This window comes from Mustela nivalis (genome assembly GCF_964662115.1).
Source record: "Mustela nivalis genome assembly, chromosome: X".
NCBI lineage: Eukaryota > Metazoa > Chordata > Mammalia > Carnivora > Mustelidae > Mustela > Mustela nivalis.
Genome location: NC_139040.1, coordinates 120,042,481 through 120,063,825, shown reverse-complemented (window position 1 = coordinate 120,063,825; position 21,345 = coordinate 120,042,481). Strand labels below are relative to the sequence as shown.

The 21,345-nt window shown below is 47.4% G+C and overlaps 1 protein-coding gene and 1 long non-coding RNA gene across 8 annotated transcripts in view; one reads left to right on the top strand and one right to left on the bottom strand.

Moving 5' to 3' along the window:
* The window catches only part of NHS (NHS actin remodeling regulator), a 336,056-nt gene that overhangs the window by 238,806 nt on the left and 75,905 nt on the right, over positions 1-21,345 (top strand). The window contains exon 1 of one of the 6 annotated variants that reach the window (XM_082718382.1): positions 7,410-8,897. The exons of the other annotated variants lie outside the window; for them this stretch is intronic. Coding sequence (XP_082574508.1) covers positions 8,666-8,897 — 232 coding nt within the window. The 5' untranslated portion in view covers positions 7,410-8,665. Of the gene's footprint in view, positions 1-7,409; positions 8,898-21,345 lie in introns of those variants that run through there. 6 annotated transcript variants of the gene reach the window in all.
* The window catches only part of LOC309856805, a 77,888-nt gene continuing 76,994 nt past the window's right edge, over positions 20,452-21,345 (bottom strand). For both annotated transcript variants that reach the window (XR_014307357.1, XR_014307358.1), the window contains one exon: positions 20,452-20,640. This is a non-coding gene — a long non-coding RNA (uncharacterized lncRNA). The remainder of the gene's footprint in view (positions 20,641-21,345) is intronic.

Here is a 21,345-nt window from a genome sequence, read left to right as displayed (position 1 = left end):
GAAGTCCCAGCCTAGAGCCTGAAACCAGCGTCTTGACCACATTCTTAGATTGGGAAAAACTGTTGGAAAGCGAGTTCAGAGCCTGAACTGGGAGAAACTACAAACACTGGTGTAGAGAGAGTTTTTTTTTAAACTCATACAGTCTTCCAGTAAAACATCCCCCTTTCTGAAACATAATGAGTATGTGCTTAACCACAAATGTAGAAAAACTGTTTAGGGTACAGACCAGCATATTTTCTCAGGACTACAAAGAAGGTTTCTTTCTCTCTCCTTCTCCTTTATATGTTCCTTATAAAACCTTGCCAGAGTCAACTAAAATGGGCCCCCTTTCATTACATACATTTTTCCCAAGAAGTAAAATGAACTAAATTCGTTCACTCAGCAGCAGTGTAAATACCAAATGAAAAAAACCATAGACGTATAGATGTAAATACTGCCCCTGTAATTATTTTTTGTGTTTGTATAACTAGAGGGCACTGAGAGAGGAAAGAAATTATTCAAAGTTCAAAGGTTCCCAGATTTACTAAGAAAATAAGAAAAAAAAAAAAAAAGCCCAAGCATATACATGCACAAAGAGCTGAACAATGAACTAATCGTTACTCACCAGCCTTTTCTTCCAAAGAAACAGCTTTTGTTGAAACTGGTGAGAATTCCAAGTGCTGAACATTTTTTTCCTATTAAATAAAGTTAGTAATTAATGTGGTGATTAAGGAGAGTGCAGGAGTTGATTTCATTCTGTTGAAACTGCAACGTACAGCCAAGGTTGAAGACCATTCTTTCTTTCCTCCTCAGATAGTTCAATTTGGCCCTAATTTAGTTTGTAATTATTCCTTTCTTCCTTTTGAGGGTTTCCATCCATCTCTAAGTTTCCCCAAGTGTGTAGGAAGAGCTGTAGCTTGTGGACGCCCTATCTTCTTTGGACAGCATGGCCGCTGTTGTTGACTATCATGTAACTGATGCCACGTGCTAACATCATGGTAGTTCTTCTGCCACAGCATTACTCTTCCATCTCCTGGAGGGGTTCTGGGGTTCTGCGTTGGCATTTATAGTCCTGGCGCACATCATCTACCCTTCTCTGCCTTCCATCTACTGATTGTCTCTTGAGGGTGGCTCTGGACCACTGACCTTGGTGATTCTTTTCCCAAAACCACATGATTGACTCCACACCAGCCCGACAAGTCCAGGACTGGAGAAGGGACAGTGGGCTTCTGGCACTGAAGGCTGTCTGTAGGAAGCCTCCCTGAACTGGCACTTTCATGGGGCGGAACTGAGATGACGTGAACACGACTCTGAGCTCTGACAGTCTTTGGAGCCATTAAAAAGGACTTATTTTGTTTTTACTTACATTCACTTGAGTTTATGGAATTTGTGTTCAAACCAACATTTCTCAACCAGTACTATTTGTTTCTACAGGTGGCTAGAAATTTAAGTAACTTCCTTAGTTCACCTTTTCTGTGGAACAAATCACCCCGATATTTACTGGCTTAAAAATAAGTAGGAGAGTCTGCTGCTCTGGGCTGGCTCAGTTGAACTCCGCAGGGCTTGCTTTTTGTCTGTCATTCGTCTGGGGCTGGATGGCCTAGGGTGGCCTCATTCACATGTCTGGTAGTTAGCAAGCGGTGGGCCACGGTCAGGGGAGCAGCTGGGCCACGTGTACCCCATCACCCAACAGGCTGGCCTAGGCTTCTTGGCAGAGTGGCAGTAAGCATGAGTAGGCACCAAGATCAGCAAATGTAGAAGTTGCAAGGCTTTTTGAGACCCAGGTTCAGGACACGGACAGTGTCACTTCTAGCACATTCAGTGGGCCAAACCAAGCCATAAGGCCTGCTCAGATTCCAGGTAGAGAAACAGACTCCACCTCTTGATGGGAAGAGCTAATAAGTACCGTGGCTGTTTTTGAAATCTACCATAAGAACCGCACCTCCTTATTTGCACCTTTTGTAAATATATAAATTAAAAGATCTGGAGCTCTTCCACTAATCAGCTGACTCTCACTTGCATTCAAGTAGACTCTGTAAGTGGGAAACAAAGAGGAGGTAATTGTCCCTGGCCAGGACGGTGAGCAGCCCATGTACATACTATCTATCAACCTACCGTGTGGTCATGCAGAAAAAGGTTGCAAACAGCTGTCCCCAAGATAATGTGATGAGGCAGAGAGAGCGTGAACCTCCAAATCAGACAGACACCTGAGTTCAAACTCCCATCTCCCCAACTTGTTAACAGGATGGCCTTGGGCACATAACTTAACCTCTCTACACATCGATGTCCTCAACCATAAAACAGAAACAATACTGGCTGTTGCGAGGATTAGATGAGATGATTGTGTAAAGCCTGGCACGTGGTCAACAGCCACGTCCTGTTAGTTTCTGTCCCTGTCTCCTTAATTTTTTGAAATTCATGTGCAGTGGCCATAGTCACTCTCTTCAACACAGAATTAAAGCTGCCCGATCGCTTTTCCTGCCAGATACTGGCTTTTCTTTTTCCACGTACAGCATATCTTTGAAAGATGATTTAAATACGGTCTTTTGCAACCTGGGATCTTGGCAGTGTTTGGAAAAACATAAGCTTACAGTTAACAATCCCAAGATGATTCTTAGTTTGGGGGCTGCAAATTATTCACATCTTCAAGTTGTGCAAAAAAAAAAAAAAAAAAAAAACCCAAAAAAGATGTTTTTTTTTTTCTTTATAGTCTGGATATATTGTGGAATTTTGGAAACTCACCACCAGAAAAGAAAGCGTTGAAATAATACAAGTTGGGCAGCAATGGATGGGAATAATGTTCTCTCAGAAAGGACACATGTACAGTGGAGAAGGTTTTCAAACTTACCTCAGAGCTCTAAGTAGTGAAGTTGTTCTTTGGCGGGTAGAGGGGGCCAGATTGGGCAAAACCTCTGCTTCTCCTCTGATGCATTCCATGGGGCTCCATTTTGGCTAAATCATCATAATTCCCACCAAGACAGCACAGAATGATAATGGTTTTATTTATTATTTTATAGGCATTGCCAGTATATGCAAAGCTTTATAGCTTGCCATAAATCGAGAGGGATTATCACAGCTGTTACTTATTTTAACAGGTCACAATACAGTAGTTTATGCCAGATGGTTTGGAGAATTTTGAGAGAGAAATTTTATACAGGCAGCCACATAGATACTAGCTTGGGTGGTTGCACCCTGAAATTAATTTACATTTGTTATGATATAAAATATATATGAATAAACACATAGCTCCTTATGAGCGAGTGAGCCATTTTATAGCCCTGATTTCTTCTGGAAGTTGTGGGGTCTCCTGTGAGCAGTGGTGGGGCAACAGCAGGGGTTGTGCTGCAAGGGCGAGACGGGAGGGGAGGGTCACCACGCCCGACGCCATGGAGGAGACGTCCAGCCTGCTTCAGGGAAGTGAACTTTGGTGGCAAACCTGGGTTTCCAAGATTGGAGCTGAAAAGAATAAGGCAGGGAAGCCCCCCCCCCACCCCAGAAACATGAGGAGAGTATGTGCATGATAGAACATAGAGCTGAAATTGGGATCTCCAAGGTCATAAACAAGGTCACTCTGGGGCAAAACGCTTACCCAGCCTGCACAGACCACAGAACACATGATGGCCCTTGCAGATGCTGAAGTTTATGTGTAGAGTGATCAGTCCTGGATGATCAACAGAAATGGGAAGAAAAACTAGGTCCTGATGATCAGCAGTCATTCCCAAAGGTATCTTTGGTTCTAGGTTTCACAGAACAATAGAATTCCAGAATGGCAGACCTAGAGAAAACCTGATAGATCATCTCTACCCTCTTTGTTTCACAGTGGAAGAAACAGACCAAGAGGATCATTTAAACATGGTCATCTTGTTTCTTGATAAAAAAAAAAAAAAAGAAAGGAAAAAGTAAAATCAGACTGTGAAGGTATTTGGACTCTGTCGGCTTTCTCCACGGTGTCTCATTGATCTGGCCCACCAACTCCTCTCCTGGGCCTGGCCTCACTCTGGGAGAGGACCACATCCCCACCTACCAGAATAATCCGAAGACCAGGTCCAACGCACAGCTTGGTTTTCTGGGTAAATCTCCCATGTCATAAAGGGAATACCGCCTCTGGAACAGGAATAAAATTATTTAGGCTTTTCAAGTCAATTCTTCTAGCTCGTATAAGCTAGGAGCCAACTAATATCTGTTGGTGTCCACAGAATAATTAGACAGAAAAGGTGAGTTTTAAACAGACTTGGAGCATTTAATGGGCTTAATCTGTGTGCAGAAAAATCAGAAAGTGACAGTATTTCAAAAGCTGAATAGCCGTTGAGTGTCAAGAGATAGAACCAGAACCTTTATATGGACCCCCCAAGATGACTGGTGGAAAAATGGAAAGTGTACAGGCTAGATCATACTGAAATGCCCCACTGATTCCAGAGATGCTGAGCTTTTAGCATCCTCCCCTCTCTGGAACACAGCACTAAGCCTGAAAGTAAGGGAGCTTCCCCAGGCTGCAGATACTTGTCAGCAAGCCCGTGTACTTTATGGAAAACGGTGCTTACGTTCTCGCTCAGTCCATTAGTAACTCTTGTTTAATGAACAGATGTTACCCAGCCATGGTGCCTCTTCTCTTCAGCTCACTGTGTATTCAAACCGTGGGGAAGGAGCTAGAAGGAGGGTGAGAGGGAGGAATGACAGTGGAGAGTGAAGTATCAAGGAAACATTAAATTGTGTTTTCGTCTCATCTGATTACAAAGATAGGAAAGTGAATTGTTCGAGGTGGGCTAAATTGTGGTGATAAAATCCCCAACATTTCAGAGGCTTATTTCTCATACTCTAGGCCAGCGCAGGCCAGCCTTCGGTCATTTGGGCACTAAGGCTCCTCTGTCTTGGGCTTGCAGCCCCCCGCACAGAGCATCTGTGTCTAGCCCGCAGGGGAGGGAAGGGAGCGTGTGTAGGACAGGTAGGAGTTTCTACGGGCCAGGCTGGGGCGCACACACCCCTTTGCCCCCATTCCGTTGGCTGCCACTCAGTTCTGTGGCCACACGAACTCGGGGGAAGCTGGCTGGAGGAGAAAGATAGCTTGGCAAACAGCTAACTAGTCCTTGTCTTCCAGGAAGGTGTAAAATATGCTCTAAAATAATAAGGGGCTTCGAGAAACTCCTCATGGTTGGATAAACGTTAGTTCGGTGCAAAATCGCCTACGGAGACTTCCACATTTCCTGGCAGTGCGAGGTCAAGGGCGAGTTTATGCCCTGAGGCACAGTACAGATCATAGGCTGACCAACTACGGCCCACGGACCCAAACTCACCTGCTGCCCGTTATTGCGGATAAAGTTTTATTGGAACACAGCCACATCCGTTCGTTTATGCCTGGCCTGTGGCTGCTTTTGAGCTACACACATCAGCAGTGTGAACTGGTTGCAGCAGAGCTCGCGTGGCCCACAAAGCCTAAATTAATTCCTGCCTGGCCCTTTACAACAGAACAGGTTTGCCGATCCCTGCTCTAGGTCCTCACTGTCCTAAGACGGACACATGTGCAACTGTTTCTTCTTGAGACCCGGTATCCTTGTAAAAAAAAGTCGGATACCCACTTGGACTGGGCTGTAAACTCTGCCCTTAGAACGTCTGCTCCAACAGGGCCCAGACTCTGCTCTCTCCCCGCCAGCACTGAGCACAGTACCTGGCATCTAAGAGAGGTTCAGTAAGTGCTTCTGTTTGAACCGTCAGCCATAGGAAGCATCGGGTACCCTAACCACAGTACAGGGGAACGGGAGTCCAGCAAAACTATAGTGTGAGCATGGTGGCGAAGACCTCCAGCAGTTAGGAAGGAACTGCCTGTGTAGGGCTTTTATTATACGCCAGGCACTGTCGTGGTGCTTTGTAACTATTCTTTTATTTATTCTTCCTAATAAGCCTATAAATTAGGTATTCCTGTTTGCATTTTACAAATGAGGAAACCAAGGTTCAGAGAAGTCAAATTATTTTCCCAAGGCCACACTGCTAAGAGGTGAAGGGGCTAGGATTTAAGCACAGGTCTTCCTGGGACAAAAGCTCAGGGTTTTGTTTTGGCTTTTCCTCTACACCATGGGAACCTTGAAAACTTTATTCAAATCAGGCAATCTAGTTCTATCATTTATTTTCGTCATCACTGCTCATAATAGCCTCAGTCTTGTAAAGATCCGTGTGAAGGAGAAGACATGGCCATTTCCATTGCTTTCGGGTGTCCTGCCAAGGCTCTCCCTTGACAGAGCAGCCCCGAAAACCCGGAATAGCACAGTTCAACTCTTGAGATCTAGGATTCGTGACTTGGCCACCAGCTCCCCACCATCTTGCCAGGGAGGGCTGTAGGAGGCGGCCCTTTTGTTCACCTAAACATCAGTTCTCATTCCAAGGCCTGAGTAGTCTGGGTCACACAGCGGGGCTGCCCGTGTCCCTAGTAGATTAGGTCTGGGAGGTTGTTCACTCACACACACACACACACACACACACACACACACACACACCCCATCCCCACCCCCACCCCCACTTCCCTTCTCTTTTCTGAAGCTTTGACTGGCCTTCCCGTCAGTGTCCAATCCGTCAGGCCTTCCTGAAGTCTAAAGGGCCCAGGTCAGTCCTTGGCGGACAGAACCGTTTCCGTGGACCTCTTGGGGACATTTGGCATTCTCAATCATGCTGCCTTCTCGAAACCATTTTGTCCCCTGGTTTCTGAGACAGGGCCCTCTCTCCCTCCTGGTCTCCTGTTTCTCTGACTTACCTCGTTCTTTCTCTCTGATGGCCTCCTTTCCTTTGCCTACCCTGCCCTTAAAGTTTGGGATTCAAGGCTCACTTCTCACCCTCACTGGGGGAGTGGCCACAGCACTTCCACCACCCATCCTTCCTATGCTAGCGTCTCTCTCTCTCTCTCTCTCTCTCTGTCTCTCAGGGGCACTCCAGCCAGATTTCCTATCCTTCCCAGTGGCTGGCAACCCTCCCAGGAGGTTAGTGTGAGTGGGGTCAGAGGAGGGCGGCCAACCCAGACTAACTTGGGTTCGATGTGATATTTCATGTGACCACAATCATAATTCATGGTGATGCCAATTAGGAAATGCTCTACCAGTGCACATGCAAACCCTGTGATTTCTTATGACCTTGGCAAGTTAGTGTTTCACCACAATTTGTGAATTATGGAGGAGTCACGGGCCTCGTGGACTCCGTACTGCCCACGCATGTAAATCTGCCCCCGGGACAGAAACCTATTTGCAAAGAGATGACCCGATAGAGAATAGTCCAGTTTTCTTGAAATAGGTTTCCAAGGCATCAAGACAGATTACCAAAACCTGTGTCCCACAAGGCATCTTGGGATCATTTCATTCACTGGTTTTTCCTTGTTATATATTAGGGTATATCCCAGGAGTGTCGCAGTGGCCCTAAATGGCTTTTTGTCTTCTGCATGCCGTTGTTCCATATACAGCCTACCAGCCTAAGGCACAGGCACACACTGCCACGGTTTTTAACCCTGGTTCAGCCCCACGGCTGGCTCAGTAAATCACCCTTCCCCGGAGAGGAGTTCATCACCGTGAAGGCATTGTCTTTGCAGTGTTTTTAAGCCTGGGCAGAGTGAGTTGTATCTAGGATGTGAGGTTTCAGCCACCAGAGATGACTAGGGGGAAGGGACGCGATGGGACTATTTGGGGGCTGCTCTAGTCCTGTCACACGCGGGCACCTGCTCCACACCAGTCTCTGTCTTCCCTCTTGTCGGGGCTGGAGGAGTTGGCACCGTCGGCGTGTCTGATTCTTCTGCTGTTGGTCAGAGGCTGGGGACAAGGGAGGTGAGAAGGGAGCCACGGGGGTGCGGTGCTGAGCAGCCGCGGTCGGTCCAGCCTGTTGGTGATGTGCCGAGCCCACTGCCACTCCGGGCATGGCTAACACGCAGCACCAGCCGTCGCGCTACCGGAGGAGCAAACGCATAGGTACCAGAAATCCGGATCCAGGATCCTCCGCAACCCCCGGCTTGTCTGAGCGCGCAGGGCCCGCTTTGTGGCCGGCTCCCGCGCACCGCGGAGTTTGGGGCTGGGGGCCGAGTCCTGCGGCTCACTGCGGCTGGCGGCAGGGGACGGATTATTTTTAGCAGGTTCCCTTTAGCCCAGCGGAGCCGGGAGATGTTGGCGGAGCCGGGCGGTTGTCTGCAGAGCGTTGGTGCAACCGTGCCTGCTGCCCGGGAGGTTTGGCTGCCGCAGTCCCCTCCATTCACTGGGCTGTAAATCGAAGCTGTCTCCACCGGCAAGGCGCTCGATCTCAGCGTGGCCCTGGGGCTGCGTCCCGCCCAGGTCTCCCGGCACCTGATTTCCCAGTGGTCAATTAGGTGTCTCAGCCTGCAGCACTGAAGCAGTGGAGGGGCCAATGCCCCGGCTTTGATGGAGCGCGCCGTGCGCAGAGACCTCCCCAGTCGACTTCCTCATCAGAAGGCAGCATCCATTCATAATTCTCTCTCTGCCTGTGGACCGAGTTAGGCTGGAGCTGGGCATGGACTCCTGCGATCTCCCTTTTTGCATCTGAAGGCGAAACTAAGATAAAAGGCAAAAGGAAGAAGGAATGCGGTCCTAACGCAACAAGGCGCTGGCAAGCCCCCCGAGAGGCCTCTCCTTCGCGGGGAGAGGGAGAAGAGGCATATCCTGAGCCCAGCGCCCCAGCCAGCTGCTGCTTCGCTGCGGAGCCGGCACGCATGCCTACCTCACCTGACGGCCGCATTCCTGGGGAGCCGGCGCGGGGCCCGGCGGCGCGCCCAGGGCGCACGGGCGGTAGGATTTCTGCACCCGGAGAACGATGCGCGGGCGGGCTGCCCAGGGCCGAGCCCGAGCCCGAGCCCGAGCGGGCGCCCGGGGAAGCTAGCCTCGGCGCGGCGCCCCACCGCAACCCCCCGGGATGCTCCGCGACTCGCAGCCCAGGCCACTCGGGTGTGTGTGAGATGGGACCCGCCGGGGAGGGGGGTGGTGATGGGGAAGGGGTATGGGCAGGTGACATCATTTTAAACTAATTTTTCACAGCTCTGGGTGGTGGGTGAACTTGGGGGACGGAGGAAGCAAGAGCCGCAGCCCTACCGCGCGCCAGCCTAAGAGGAAATCCCCCCCGCCCGTCGCTGCCCCCAGGTCTGAGAGTCAGGTCCCCTTGGCAGAGCACAGTGAGGGTGAGCAGGCGATCAAGGTGGACCACGCATAGCTCTGAGGGGCGAGGGGAACAGCTCCGTCTTTCAGGGGTCTTTTTATTTTAAGCATATTGCAGTTGCAGCTTTGAAGTTTGCCGCCTCCACCTCACCCCTCATCCCGGGTTCTGGGGCGGGGCGGCACTTTTCCACGCTGCTACCCAGGCCCTTACCAGCTGAGCGGAGGGGGCTGCACAGGCTGGTGGGGGGTTGCCTACAGGGGGCGTGGGGACTCCAGGGCTCCGCAAGAGGGAGTGCGCCCTGAAGCTGAGCCTTTTGGGAGCTCTGAGGGCTGAGGGAGAAGTCCGGGATCCGGCTTGGTGCTCCATCCTGTTTTCCTGCCCTGCCACTTGGTGTTGGGTGACATTTCGCCTGTGCAGGGGTTTCACCATCATGGAGCTGGCTGTGATGCTGTGAGGCAAATGGACTGTTAGGATGGGCTGGAAGAGAGAGGCGAGAGAGCTGGAGCTCTTCCTTTTGTGGCAGTGTTAACCCTGTGGAGCCCGCTCCCTTGGCACACCTGTCCACCTGGGTCACCATCTGTGGGCACGAGTGGGGCTGCGGGGCTGAAGAGCCCTGCCAGGTCTGGTGGTCGGAAGCCAGACTTGCCGTGGGCGGGCAGGACCAGGAACGTGTGGGCGGTAAAGGAGCAAAGCCCCAACTGGTGCCCCCTTAAGGGAAGGTTAAGCAGGCCCGGCCATGATGGTGCACAGCGCTGTAGCCAGAGTGTGATCTGCTCTGCTGTGAGTTTGGGAGCTCTTGTTCTACGAGGTTTTTATTTTGCAGTTTTGTGCCTCCTGGTCACCAGTTTGTTTTTCACAGCTGCTTGTGAGCAAGGCAAAGATAACAGCATCTAAAAATAGCCCTTGCGGCTGGAGATGCAGCTTAGCTTGACCCCACTGTCGCAAGAATGGGGTCTCCCTTCCCGGCTGTGTGAGGGTGAGCCGAACTTGGGCTCCCAGATAGCAGGAGACCAGGCCCACACATCTCCGGAGCAGCGCAGCATCCATTCTCAGGGCCGGGCAGGGATGCCGTGGTGTTGGTCTGTGGGAGACGGGCAGTAGCTCCTCCATTCCTATGTGAGGCCCAAAGCAACTGGGCTGGCTGCAAGATTGGGGGATGGGAGCCCAGACAGGGACCCCTTCTTCACCCCCAGCCACTGGCCTCTGCAGCTTCACATTCCCTAAGAGTCCCACCCAGCCATACATACAGGGCTCTCTCCTTGGTGCTTCAGGGGCCAGCAGGCCACTCCTCCCCCCACCCCCAAAGGAGTCTGGCCCAGAATACAGAGGGACCAAAAGGTCCAGGGTGCACATCACAGACCAGCTTCCTCTGTGAAGCCAGTAGCTGGGGTGCCACTCTTTCCTTTCCAGCAGGCGACCCTTGGACAGCTGAGGGATGGACCTCTTCCTGGTGTTTGGGAGGTGCCCGCTCTGTCTCAAGGGGGCTGCCCCCAGCTGATGGGGAAGGTGCCACATGGAATGGAGCCAGGAAGGGACTGTTGCAGTAGAGGGTGGGAGCCCTGGTCTTCTCCTGGGGCTTGGAGATTCTGGGAGCTGCTCGGCCTCTCCCATTCTTTATTTTCAAAAGCCTTCACTTCCCCCCTGTTTACCTTTTCTTTGGAAGCAAACGTGGCAAAGTCCAGCTTGAAGGAAAAAAAGCCCCCCCCCCCCCGTTCTTGATTGATTGAACTATGGTATTTTTTATTTTTGAAAAATGCATGGGTAATCGCTGAAAAATGTAAATGCCTAATTGTCTACAGTGAAAGAAAGAAACTAAAGAGCCTGGGAATCTGGGAGGGAAGGTACAAATCCCATCACCAGTGCGCTATTCAAGATGGAATCTACCAGGTAATTCTCCCCTCCCTTCCAAAGTGAATTGTGATTTTTAAAAGTTTACCTTTATTTTCTATAGATCATAAATGTAATCACTGGGCAAATGTTAAGGTAGAGAGCTTGATTTGGGGGAAGGAACAGACCAGGAAACTGAAAGCATGTCTGAGAAATCCCTCATTCCTCTAGTCATCTAGTAGAGACTTAAAAACCAGTTGCTAGTTTATCTTTAAAATGTTCCGCCATCTTTGTGTTCCCTACAAAAGATGCAAAAGAACTGCAGATTCAATGTAGCCTAAAGGCCCAGTGTGACAGGAGCGAAGTCTCTGGCCACGCAGAAGAGTAGATGGGAAGACCCAGAGTGGGATTCAGATTTTACAAAAACGTCACCGACTTTGCTCTGCCTGTAGCAAGCAGAGGTCAACAATACCTCGCTCTTACACAAAAGAGGGCTGCTTCCTCTTGAAGTTCACAACCTGAACCAGCAAACCGCTAGAGACACCGAGCATCCGTATTGGTCAGCAAAGCCAAATACTATTACAAGCCCCAAATCTCAGGAGTTTAACACAATGCATTTATTTCTTATCACATAAGGTCTAATGAACTTTTGGCTTGTAATGATATGGAACCTGGTCTTCTGCCTTCTTGTGACTCTACTATCTCACAGGGCCTCGGAGTCCTTCCTGGGTTCCTCTGCATCTAGCCAGCAGAAGGCAATAAAGAGAGCATGGAGGATTGTCTGGAAGTAGCATGCCTCCTCTCCAACCACAGTCTGCTGGCCAGAACTCAGTCACATGGCCACGGCTACCTACAAGGGAGATTGGGAAATGTCTGTGCCATGGCTAAAAGCCCTCCAGTGTGAAAGACGCCCCTGGGACTTGGGTTTGGCTCTGGACAAGCCGTGTAGCTAAATACTGATCTCCATCTTACAAATGGTGGTAATTCCACCGGCCTTTCCTGTCTCGCAGGGATTTGGCAAGGTATAGAGATATAAAAGGCTCCTAGAGGGACCATCTGGTCTAGCCTCTTTAGGCAAGGTCATTGTCATTATCCTCATGTTATAAATCACCTGCCTGGTGTGACACAGCTAGTTTACGGCAGGGCTAGGATCCGAACCAGTTCTATGGGATATAGTTTCAGAAGGCTGGTCGGTATACGGTCCCTGGATATCCTTTCGTTGCGTATAATCACTAGAAACAGCTATTCATATTATGTAAAATCCCTGTGAGATTTTTTTTTTTCAGTTCTTAGTATAGAACCACTTATGGTCAGGCTTAGAATAGCGAGGTTACTGGTCTATGTCCTATACGTACAATAGCTCATCTAATCTTCGCCGTAACCCTGGGAAGTAGGGACTATTATTATCCTCACTTTAGAGATGACGACGCTGAGGCACAGAGATTAAGTAACTTGCCCAAGGTTGTACGGATAACAGGTGCCAGATCTGGGGCTTGATCCCAGGCAATCTGGCTCCAGAATCTGGCCCTGGATATTTAACTACACTGCCTCTCTGAGCTGGTGGACTCCATGTCTAGCCCTCTCGGGTGTGTCCCATCAGCGCAGAGCCCGATACTCGGGCTTTAATATTCGGAGTTTCCTCTCTCAGTGAGTGACCTTGAAGGTCCATGACAGGGAGTCATTTGTAAATTTGCTGAGGCATGAATTTGAGCCCCAAGCATAGGAAATTGATACGTAGGAACGCACTACTTCAAGGGAGACCCAGCCCCGATCTCCAGCTCTGACAGGCCAACGAGGCTTTTTTTTTTTTTTTTCCTTTAAAAATTTTTGGTCTACTCATCACTGGGTAGGCAGTAACTATTGTGCAATAAGAAAGATATTTATTTCCTTGTGAAAAGCAGCCATGCAATGAGAGAGGAACTCTCCAGTTTCAGGTTAAAAGGCACCTTGGTGATTTGGTGGGGGTTGGGCAAGGTGAGCACAGTCACTGGACTCAAGGTGATTGCTCATTGGGGTTGTTTTGTTTATTGTTGCATAAGAAACTACCCTAAAGCTTACTGGCTTAAGAAACAAGAGCCCACCTGTTGGTTCAAGATGCTGGAGTCTGGGATGAGCTCCCTGGGCAGTTCTTCTAGTCTCCCTGGTAGTCCGTCTGCTAGTGGGTCACCTGGGAGCTGGGTTCAGCTGGGCTGCTGGGCTGGCTACACTCTTTCCGTGTTGTCTCAGGATTTCTCCCTCTCCAAGCAGCCTCTCTGCGTGGTCTCTCCAGCAAGGGAATAGGACTTCTTACCTAGTGGTTTAGGGTCCCCAAGACTGTAAAGGCAGAAGCTTCTAGGCCTTCTCAAGGCTGGGCCTGTGACTTGTATTACTGACAGAATGAGCCGGGTCACAGGCCTGGCCCAGACTCCCGGACAGAGAAATTCAAGAAGGGCATGAGGACCAGGTGGGGTGGAAACAGGCCACCCAGTGGTGAAGTCTGAAGCTTCTGTGTTTACAGATTTGAGGACTCCCAGAGGTCTCAGGAGAAGCTGGCTGTACATTAAAATGCAGGTTAAATAAAATCCTCTCCTTTCACTCCAGTGGAAAAAGCCTGTTAGATATGTTTGGTTTTTCTCCATCCCCAAACTACCAAACCGGTTATCTGGGTCCACGAAAGCACTGAGGCTATAGATGTCACCACCCAAAAGGAAAGGGAACTGAAGTGGGTGACTTCTCTTGCGTCTCCCATACTTTGTCTCAGAGGTATCAATTTTTAAAAAGGTATCAGTGCCCGCCTTCAGAGAAAAACCGAGAATAATTGCTGAAAAGTCGGTAGCATGCCAGTCAGATCAGGAGACAAGACGATTTCTGATCTCCGTCTACTCTTCCCTGGCAAGTCACACATCCTTAGGTGACTTAGCAGGCACGGCTGGCACCCCCAGCTGCCCCCAGACGTAGAGCTGTGTTCCTGCTCAGTCTTCCACGCTTCCGTTCCAGATCATCGTCCTCAGGTCCTTCAGCCGCTGGAGTCTGCGGGGTAAAGGGCTACTTCGGTGCACCGCCCACATCCCCCTCCCTCACCAGGTCTCAAGCCCGCACCAGTCAGAGCTGGGCACTAGTGGCTGACAGCTCACAGCCAAGTCCCTCTCTGTGAACTGTCCTTGACTCGAGAGAGAGCCACCTTTCCAAGGTCGCACCCCTTCCCATGGCAGCCCTACTCTGATGACTGGTCGCCTTGCCTCATTTCGGGACGGTTCTGCAGGGCCAAGGCGGCTCCAGAGCTCCTCCTTGGGACAGTCTGAGTCTTTGCTGTAACTGTGTCACGGCCACCTTCTCTTTGCCCAGTCGTGCCTCGCTCCTTCCTAGATGTTGACCCCAGAAGCATTTGTACCATACTTCTTGCACACCTATGTCCATGTCAAAGTCTACTTCCAGAGAACCTGACCTGAGATAGGGGGCTTGTACCCTTTGTTGCTTAGCACTACAGGTTGGGCTACTATGGATATACACAGAAAGAGGCAGAACATACAATAGGTCATCCCCAAATTCTTCCAGCTGGGAAGACAAGTACTTAAGTAACAATATGAGAAAATAAGCAAACATAACAGTCTTAAGTAAAGTTTGATGATGCAATGATTTTTTTTTCCCCTCCTCACTCTACCCTTCACAAAGTTTTTCACCCCAAAGTTTTTTTTTGTTTGTTTTTTGTTTTGTTTTGTTTTGTATTGTTTTGTATTTAGGGGATGGGTGATTCATGACATTGATTATATGGTTAACAATTGCGCCTAAGTGTTCTCCCACCTGATTATTTCTTCCTTTGGGCATGGCACTGGCAATCAAAATTTATCTTTCAAATTAAGGCTATAATTATATTTTGATAAAGATCTAGCAATTCAATGAGAATGAAATTTTGAGGGTTGCCAGGAAACGGATGACTCTGGGTTATAGAGAAGGGTTTGCATGCAGAATACTAATAGGTGGTTCAGCACTCTTATCTAGACCTTTCCAATAGCGTCTGATAATGCAGGCCCATCAAGTACTGTTTCTCTCCTATTATTCTAGGAGGATAAAAGCGATGAAAGATATAAGCAGGGTTTTATGAATGAAAAGGTGATTCATTGGATGTCTTTTGGTCTATCTCACTAGAGTTAAGAAATAGAGTAATAATTATGTGGTGTTGCCACAGAATACAGGAGACAAAAGCTTTCTCTTATTTCCCTGCCTCCTCTTTTATTGTAAATAAAAGCAAGATGTCCTAGATATTGGGTTATTGTTTTCTGTTGGGAGACAGGGACCTGCATATGAAATGGTGTTGACTCCCAGGAAAATAGAAACAGTGGAAATGTGTATCATGCCATATTCTAATTTTTCTTTCCCTTTCCTTTCCCTTTTATACTGTCCAATTATTACAAATTCATTTATTCAACAAATATGGAGTCCAGATATTGTGTGGGTCCTACTGAGGGATCTAAGAAAGTTTAAAGTAGGTAACCACGTATGGAAATAATAAGTAACAATCCAATAGAGTAGCACCCAACATAGTACTTTGGGGAAGGGTTGGGAGTAATCTTTTTATTGGAAAAACTGAATTACATTTATATATTGAATATAACTTAAATACAATTAAACTATATAAAGGTCTTAAGGGTTGAGTTCCATGAGCTCTGAAATATACATGTCTGTAACCACCTCCTGAAATAATATATAGTACCTTTCCATCAACCCCAAAATTGTTAGTACCCCTTTCTAATCTTCCACCCGCTGTGGCAACTGTTACGCTAATTTCACCGAGATTAAATTTGCCCGTTCAAGAACTTCATATAAATTGACTCATACAGTATGATTTTTTAAAGATTTATTTATTTATCTGGGAAAGAGCGAGTGAGTGCCGTGGGAAGGGCAGAAAGAGAAGGAAGAGAGAGGATCCTCAAGCAGGCTCCCCACTGAGCATGGAGCCTGATGTGGGGCTTGATCCCAGGACCCTGAGATCATGACCTGAGCCAAAATCAAGAGTGGGATGCCCAACCGACTGCCACCCAGGCAGCTCTACAGTATGGCTTTTTAAAAATGTCTGGCCTCAGGGCACCTGGGTGGCTCAGTCAGTTGCACGTCTCACTGTTGGTTTCAGCTCGGGTTGTGATCTCGGGGTGATGAGATGGATCACTGCATCACGCTCTGTGCTCAGCACAAGTCTGCTTGAGATTCTCTCTCTCTCCCCTTCCACCCCCCCCCCAATAAATGAATAAATCTTTAAAAATGTCTGGCATCTTTCAGCAAAATATTTTTTAAATTTATCCACGTTGTAAATATCAGTAGTTCATCCCCCCCCCTTTTTTTAATTGCTGAGCAGTAATCCATTGTAGAAATATACCACAGTTTATCTAAACATTTTGCTGGGCTGTTTCCAGTTTGGGGCTATTATGAATAAAGCTGCTGAGAATATTTTTGAACACATCTTTTTGTGAATTTATGTTTTCATTTCTTCTGGGTAAATACAAATGAAGTTGCTTAGTCATAGGGTACATGTATGTTTAGTTTTGTAAGAAACTGGCAGAGATTACTCCAAAATGATTGTACCATTTTACATTCCCACCAGCAATTTATCACAGTTCTAGTTGCTCTGTACCCTCGTCAGCACTTGGTATATTAGCTCTCATTCCAGATATGAAATGGTATCTCACTATGATTTTAATTTGAACTTCTCTGATGACAAATAATGTTGAATACCTTTTTATGTGCTTATTAGACATTCATATCTTCTCTTCTGAAATGTCTAGTTAATCCCTTTTCTCATTTTTAATTGGGTTCTTTGTCTTTTTATTATTGACTTGTAGTAGCTCTTTATATTTTCTGGCTGGAAGTTCTTTGTCAGATATGTGGATTACAAATATTTGCTCCCAGTAAATTGCCTTGCCAATTTATTTTCCAGTAGTGTTCTTTTGGTGAGTAGAATTTTTAAAAAATTTTGACAGAGTCCAGTTCATCAATATTTTCTTTTATGGCTAGTCCCTTTTGAGCCCTGTCAGAGAAATCTGCTTCTCTCAATTTCATAAAGATTTTTCTTATGCATTTTCTTGCAGAGGTTTTATAGCTCTAGCTTTTATGTTTAGGTCAATGATCCTTCTATAATTACTTCTTGTGTATGGAGTAAGGTTGGGGTCAAAATTCAGTTTTTTCCCACATGTATATTCATTTGTTCCAGAACCACATGTAAAAAAATTTTTTTTCCCGTTGAACTAACACCTTTAAAAAAAAATCACTCGAATGTATGTCTGTGGGTCAATTTCTAGACTCTCTGTTCCAGTGATCTATATGTATACTCTCTTGCCAAAACCACACTGTCTTGACCTCTGTAGACTTATAGTAAGTCTTAAAATCAAGCAGTATAAATCCTCCAGATTGTTTTTTTTTCTTTCAAGATTATTTTAGCTATTCTAGAACCTATGCATTTCCTTTTTAAATTTTGTTTAAATTCACTTAGCCAACCTATGCATTTCCATATACATTTTAGGATTAGCTCATGAATTTCTTCAGAACAAATGCTGGAGTTCTGATTGGCCATTGATTTAAATCTGTTAGGGCATTTGGGGAGAATGGACATCTTTAACAATATCCTCTGATCCCTGAATATAGTATAGCTTTTGATCTTCTAGGTCTTTAGTGTCTCTTAGTGATGTTTTACTGTTCTTAGTATAGAGGACTTGCACATCTTTTGTTAGATTTATCCCTATGGATTTGATATTTTTGATGCTATTATAAATACAAATTCCTTCTTATTCTCCAATTTTTCATTACTAGTATATATAAACACAGTTGATTTTATATATTGACCTTATATCCACTGGCTTTTCTAAATTCACTCTTTAGTGCTACCAGTTTTTATAGATTCCATAGGGATTTTAATCTACACAATTATGTTTGATAACAACAATATTTACTACTCTCTTTCTTATGTTTTATTACACTAGTGAGAGTAGATGTTTGATTTCTTCCCAGTCTTAGGGGAATGCAGTCAGTGTTTCACCATTAAATATGGTGGTAGTTATAGATTTTTCAGAGATGACCTTTGTCAGCTTTTGGTATCCAGACTTCATAGAATGAGTAGGGAAGTGTTCCTTTCTTCTCTGTTTTCTGAAATAATTCACGTAAATTGGTATTATTTCTTCCTAAAATGTTTCATGGAACTCACTGGCAAAGCCATCTGGGCCCAGAATTTTTTCTGTGGGAAGGGTTTTGATTAAGAATTCAAGCGCTTAAGGAGATATGGGACTATTTATATTTTCTATTTCTCTGCTAGTTTTTTTAAAGGAATTAGCTGTTTCATCTAAGTAGTTGAATATATTAATACTGTAGACTGGAGTAGGCAGAAAGACCAAAGATATCACTTGAGGGCCTACCTGAAGAGAAGGGACTTAGGGAGATAAGGAGGAAAATCATGACTAAAAACTGGTGTGAGAAAAGACATGAAGTGGGATATGCAGTGGCGTGTGTTGTTGGACATGGACTGTAACAATCTGGTTGAAAGAGAAGTTTTGGGTAAAAGAGAAATGGAGAACGTTAGATAGCTCAGACATGGGTCAATGCCACCATATTGAGGAGTTTGGACTATATATAGGCAATGAAGAAGCCTTGGATGATTTCCAGGAAATGGTACTTCAGGTAGATGGATTTGGAATGATGGACTGGTAGCAAGCAGAGAGTGACAGCACATGCAGGTCTTTTAGAACTGGCGCAGCGTGCAGGGGTGAGCACTGGCTCAGTGAAAGGAGTCTGATCAAGCGTAAAGCTGGGAAGAGTAAAGTGCTTTGAGTTTTCTCAAGATAAAGACCTCTGAATATTTATTTCCTTGAACACAACACAATGTTAAGCACCTCGTATATACTTCTCTCACTCTGTTACTGCCTCTGTTCCCGTATCCACCTCTTTACCTGAACATCCAGCACCTTCAGGAGGTTTTCCATGCCAAAGTGCTAGTACCTTCCACAGAGTAGATGCTTAATTAATACCAAGCGAATGAAGGACATCTGAAACGGACCGTGAATCTGTGAATGAAAGAACAAAAGGCAGAATAAAGAAAAACCGTATTAGTTAGAATAGGCTACGTTAGGATCCGTTAACATATAAACCAACAAAACTCAGCACTTTAACACAAGAAAAGTCCTATTTCTTCATCACACCAAGTCTGATGTAGGCCTAGAACACGTAGCCCCCAGGGAGCAGAGGAAAGGAGAGCAGTGAGCTCTTGGGGAGGTCTTGTAAGGACCAGGCCTACAAATGGTGTACACTGCTTCTGCCCGCATCCCACTGGCTAGTAGCTGACACTCTGTTATCTGGCCCCAATCCAACTGCATAGGAAGCCGGAGAATACAGACGCACACACAGATATTTGCTAAGCACTAAGGACAATTAGGATGGAGTAAAAGGGGAAACTATTATTACTTCCAGCCTGGAGAAACCTAATCCCTAGAGACAGTAAGAGGCTTACAGAGGATGGCCTACAGACCACACACCAGTTCTGCCAATAGAGCTCAGTCTCCCTGCCTTTTAGGCCTTAACAGTTACCACCTCGGGGCCTGCATATTGCTACCTAATTTTTAGATGCCAACTCCTCCAGAAGGAACTGTGAACAGAACGAAGCACTAATAGACTCCGCTGTCGGTTACCTGGTAGCTCCAGCCAGAAGCACAAATGGAGAGAGGCACAATGTGGGTCAGGGAAGGAAGTTTTGATGATGAACCTCCCGGGAGGCAGCAAAGCAGTCCTGCTCTGGGAGGCGTCTGTGCTAAGCTCATGCCAGCTGCCTACAGAGAACTCTATATCCTCTGTGATCTGGAGTCTCCTGTTCCAGGATCAAAGCAGCCACCTCGACAGAGCCTGGAATGCATGGCGAGGGCACAGCAGCCAGGGGATCTGCTGCTGGGGTGTGTCATGTGTAGCCAGAGGTGTGACAGGAGCGCCCTGTCTGCTGCAGGAGGGGGAAACAGGAGGAAGAAGGTTGCCTCTCAGGGTTGGGCTGTGGTTCCTGTTTGGTTTTCGGAGTTGGTATGAGGGTCCGAGATGACGAAGGCCGAGCAAACGGCTCAAAGTCTGACACATAGTGGGTTCTCAGGAAGAGGTGCTGTTGCTGATCGTGATGATGGAGGACAGGGGAAACTAAGTCTCCCATCTTAAAAAAGAATTGGGGGGAGGCACTGCAGAGAGCCTGTTGCTTTCCCCCCTGGAAGCCACCTCCCTAAGCTGTGGCAGCTTAAGCTGTGGACTGTGTCCCCGCTCCCAGGCACCAAGCAGTGGTAGATCCATTTAAACAGAGTGAAATAACAAATGCAAATAAAATGGCAGGACTCTCAGAAAATGAACCGCCAGAGAGATGAGAAGTGAACCAACCGCAGGAAATCATGAAAGACAGGGCTAAAAAACATACGGTCACTATAAATGAAGAAAGTAAGAAAGCCGTTTTCTACTGCTCTTTCCCTCACTCATTCTGTCCCTGCACTCGGGCTTTGCTGTTACTCAAGCGCTCAAACATGATCCCACCTCGGCTAGGATAGCTTCTTCCTTCTCTTCCTCCGCTTAGCTGCCTGCTTCTCGGGATTAGGTATGTGCTCCGGTGGCACCTTTGAGAGAAGCCTGCCCTCACCGCCGATCTTAGTTTGAGTTCCCCTGGAAGCAGACCCTGAGACAAGGGTTGGAGTACAAGTGGTTGACTTGTGCATGCAAGCCCAGCAGCACCTGTTGCGGAGTGGGGAGGAGAGAGGAGGGAACAAATCTTAAGACGCGCTCGCGAGCGCCCGTAGAGCAGCTGGAACTCAGTCCTGCTGAGGACATCCAGGAGGGGTGGAGCCCGCACTTCTGTTAGCTTAACCTCAGAGGAGAGTATCTGGAATTGTGGAGGGCTGCCCCCAGGGGCATGAATTCTCTCATACTTCTGGCCCTGCTAGTGACCCAGCATTCTACTGTCCCCAGGAGAAAAATCACCCCCAGACGGAGAGGCTCAGAAGGTCATGGGAAGCAGCCTTTGGAGTGAAGCCCAAGGGCATGCTGGCCAGGCACCGAGCTTCCCTGCTTTGCCACCCTGCAAAACAACCACCCCATCGCTCTTGATCCTCTTACCCCCCACTTTCTGACTTCCTTCTGTGAGGCGCCGATATGTATTAGATCTGTATGCTCGTTGTGTCTCTCCTGCTGGACAGCAAGCTCCAGGACGACAGACTTCATATGTCTGTCCATGCCGCGGGGAGGAATAGCACTCGGAATGCTCAGTGTTTGTTTGCTGAATGAGTGAATCTTCAGAGAAAGATGGAAACTTGTTGACATTATTATCCTCAGCACATAAAAGTGTGGGAGAAGCAGGGCAGAAGTACGTTGCAGGAATAGAGGTGATTATCGCACAGGGGAGGGCCGTGGCAGGTCCCTGATTCATATTTGTTGTTTTTG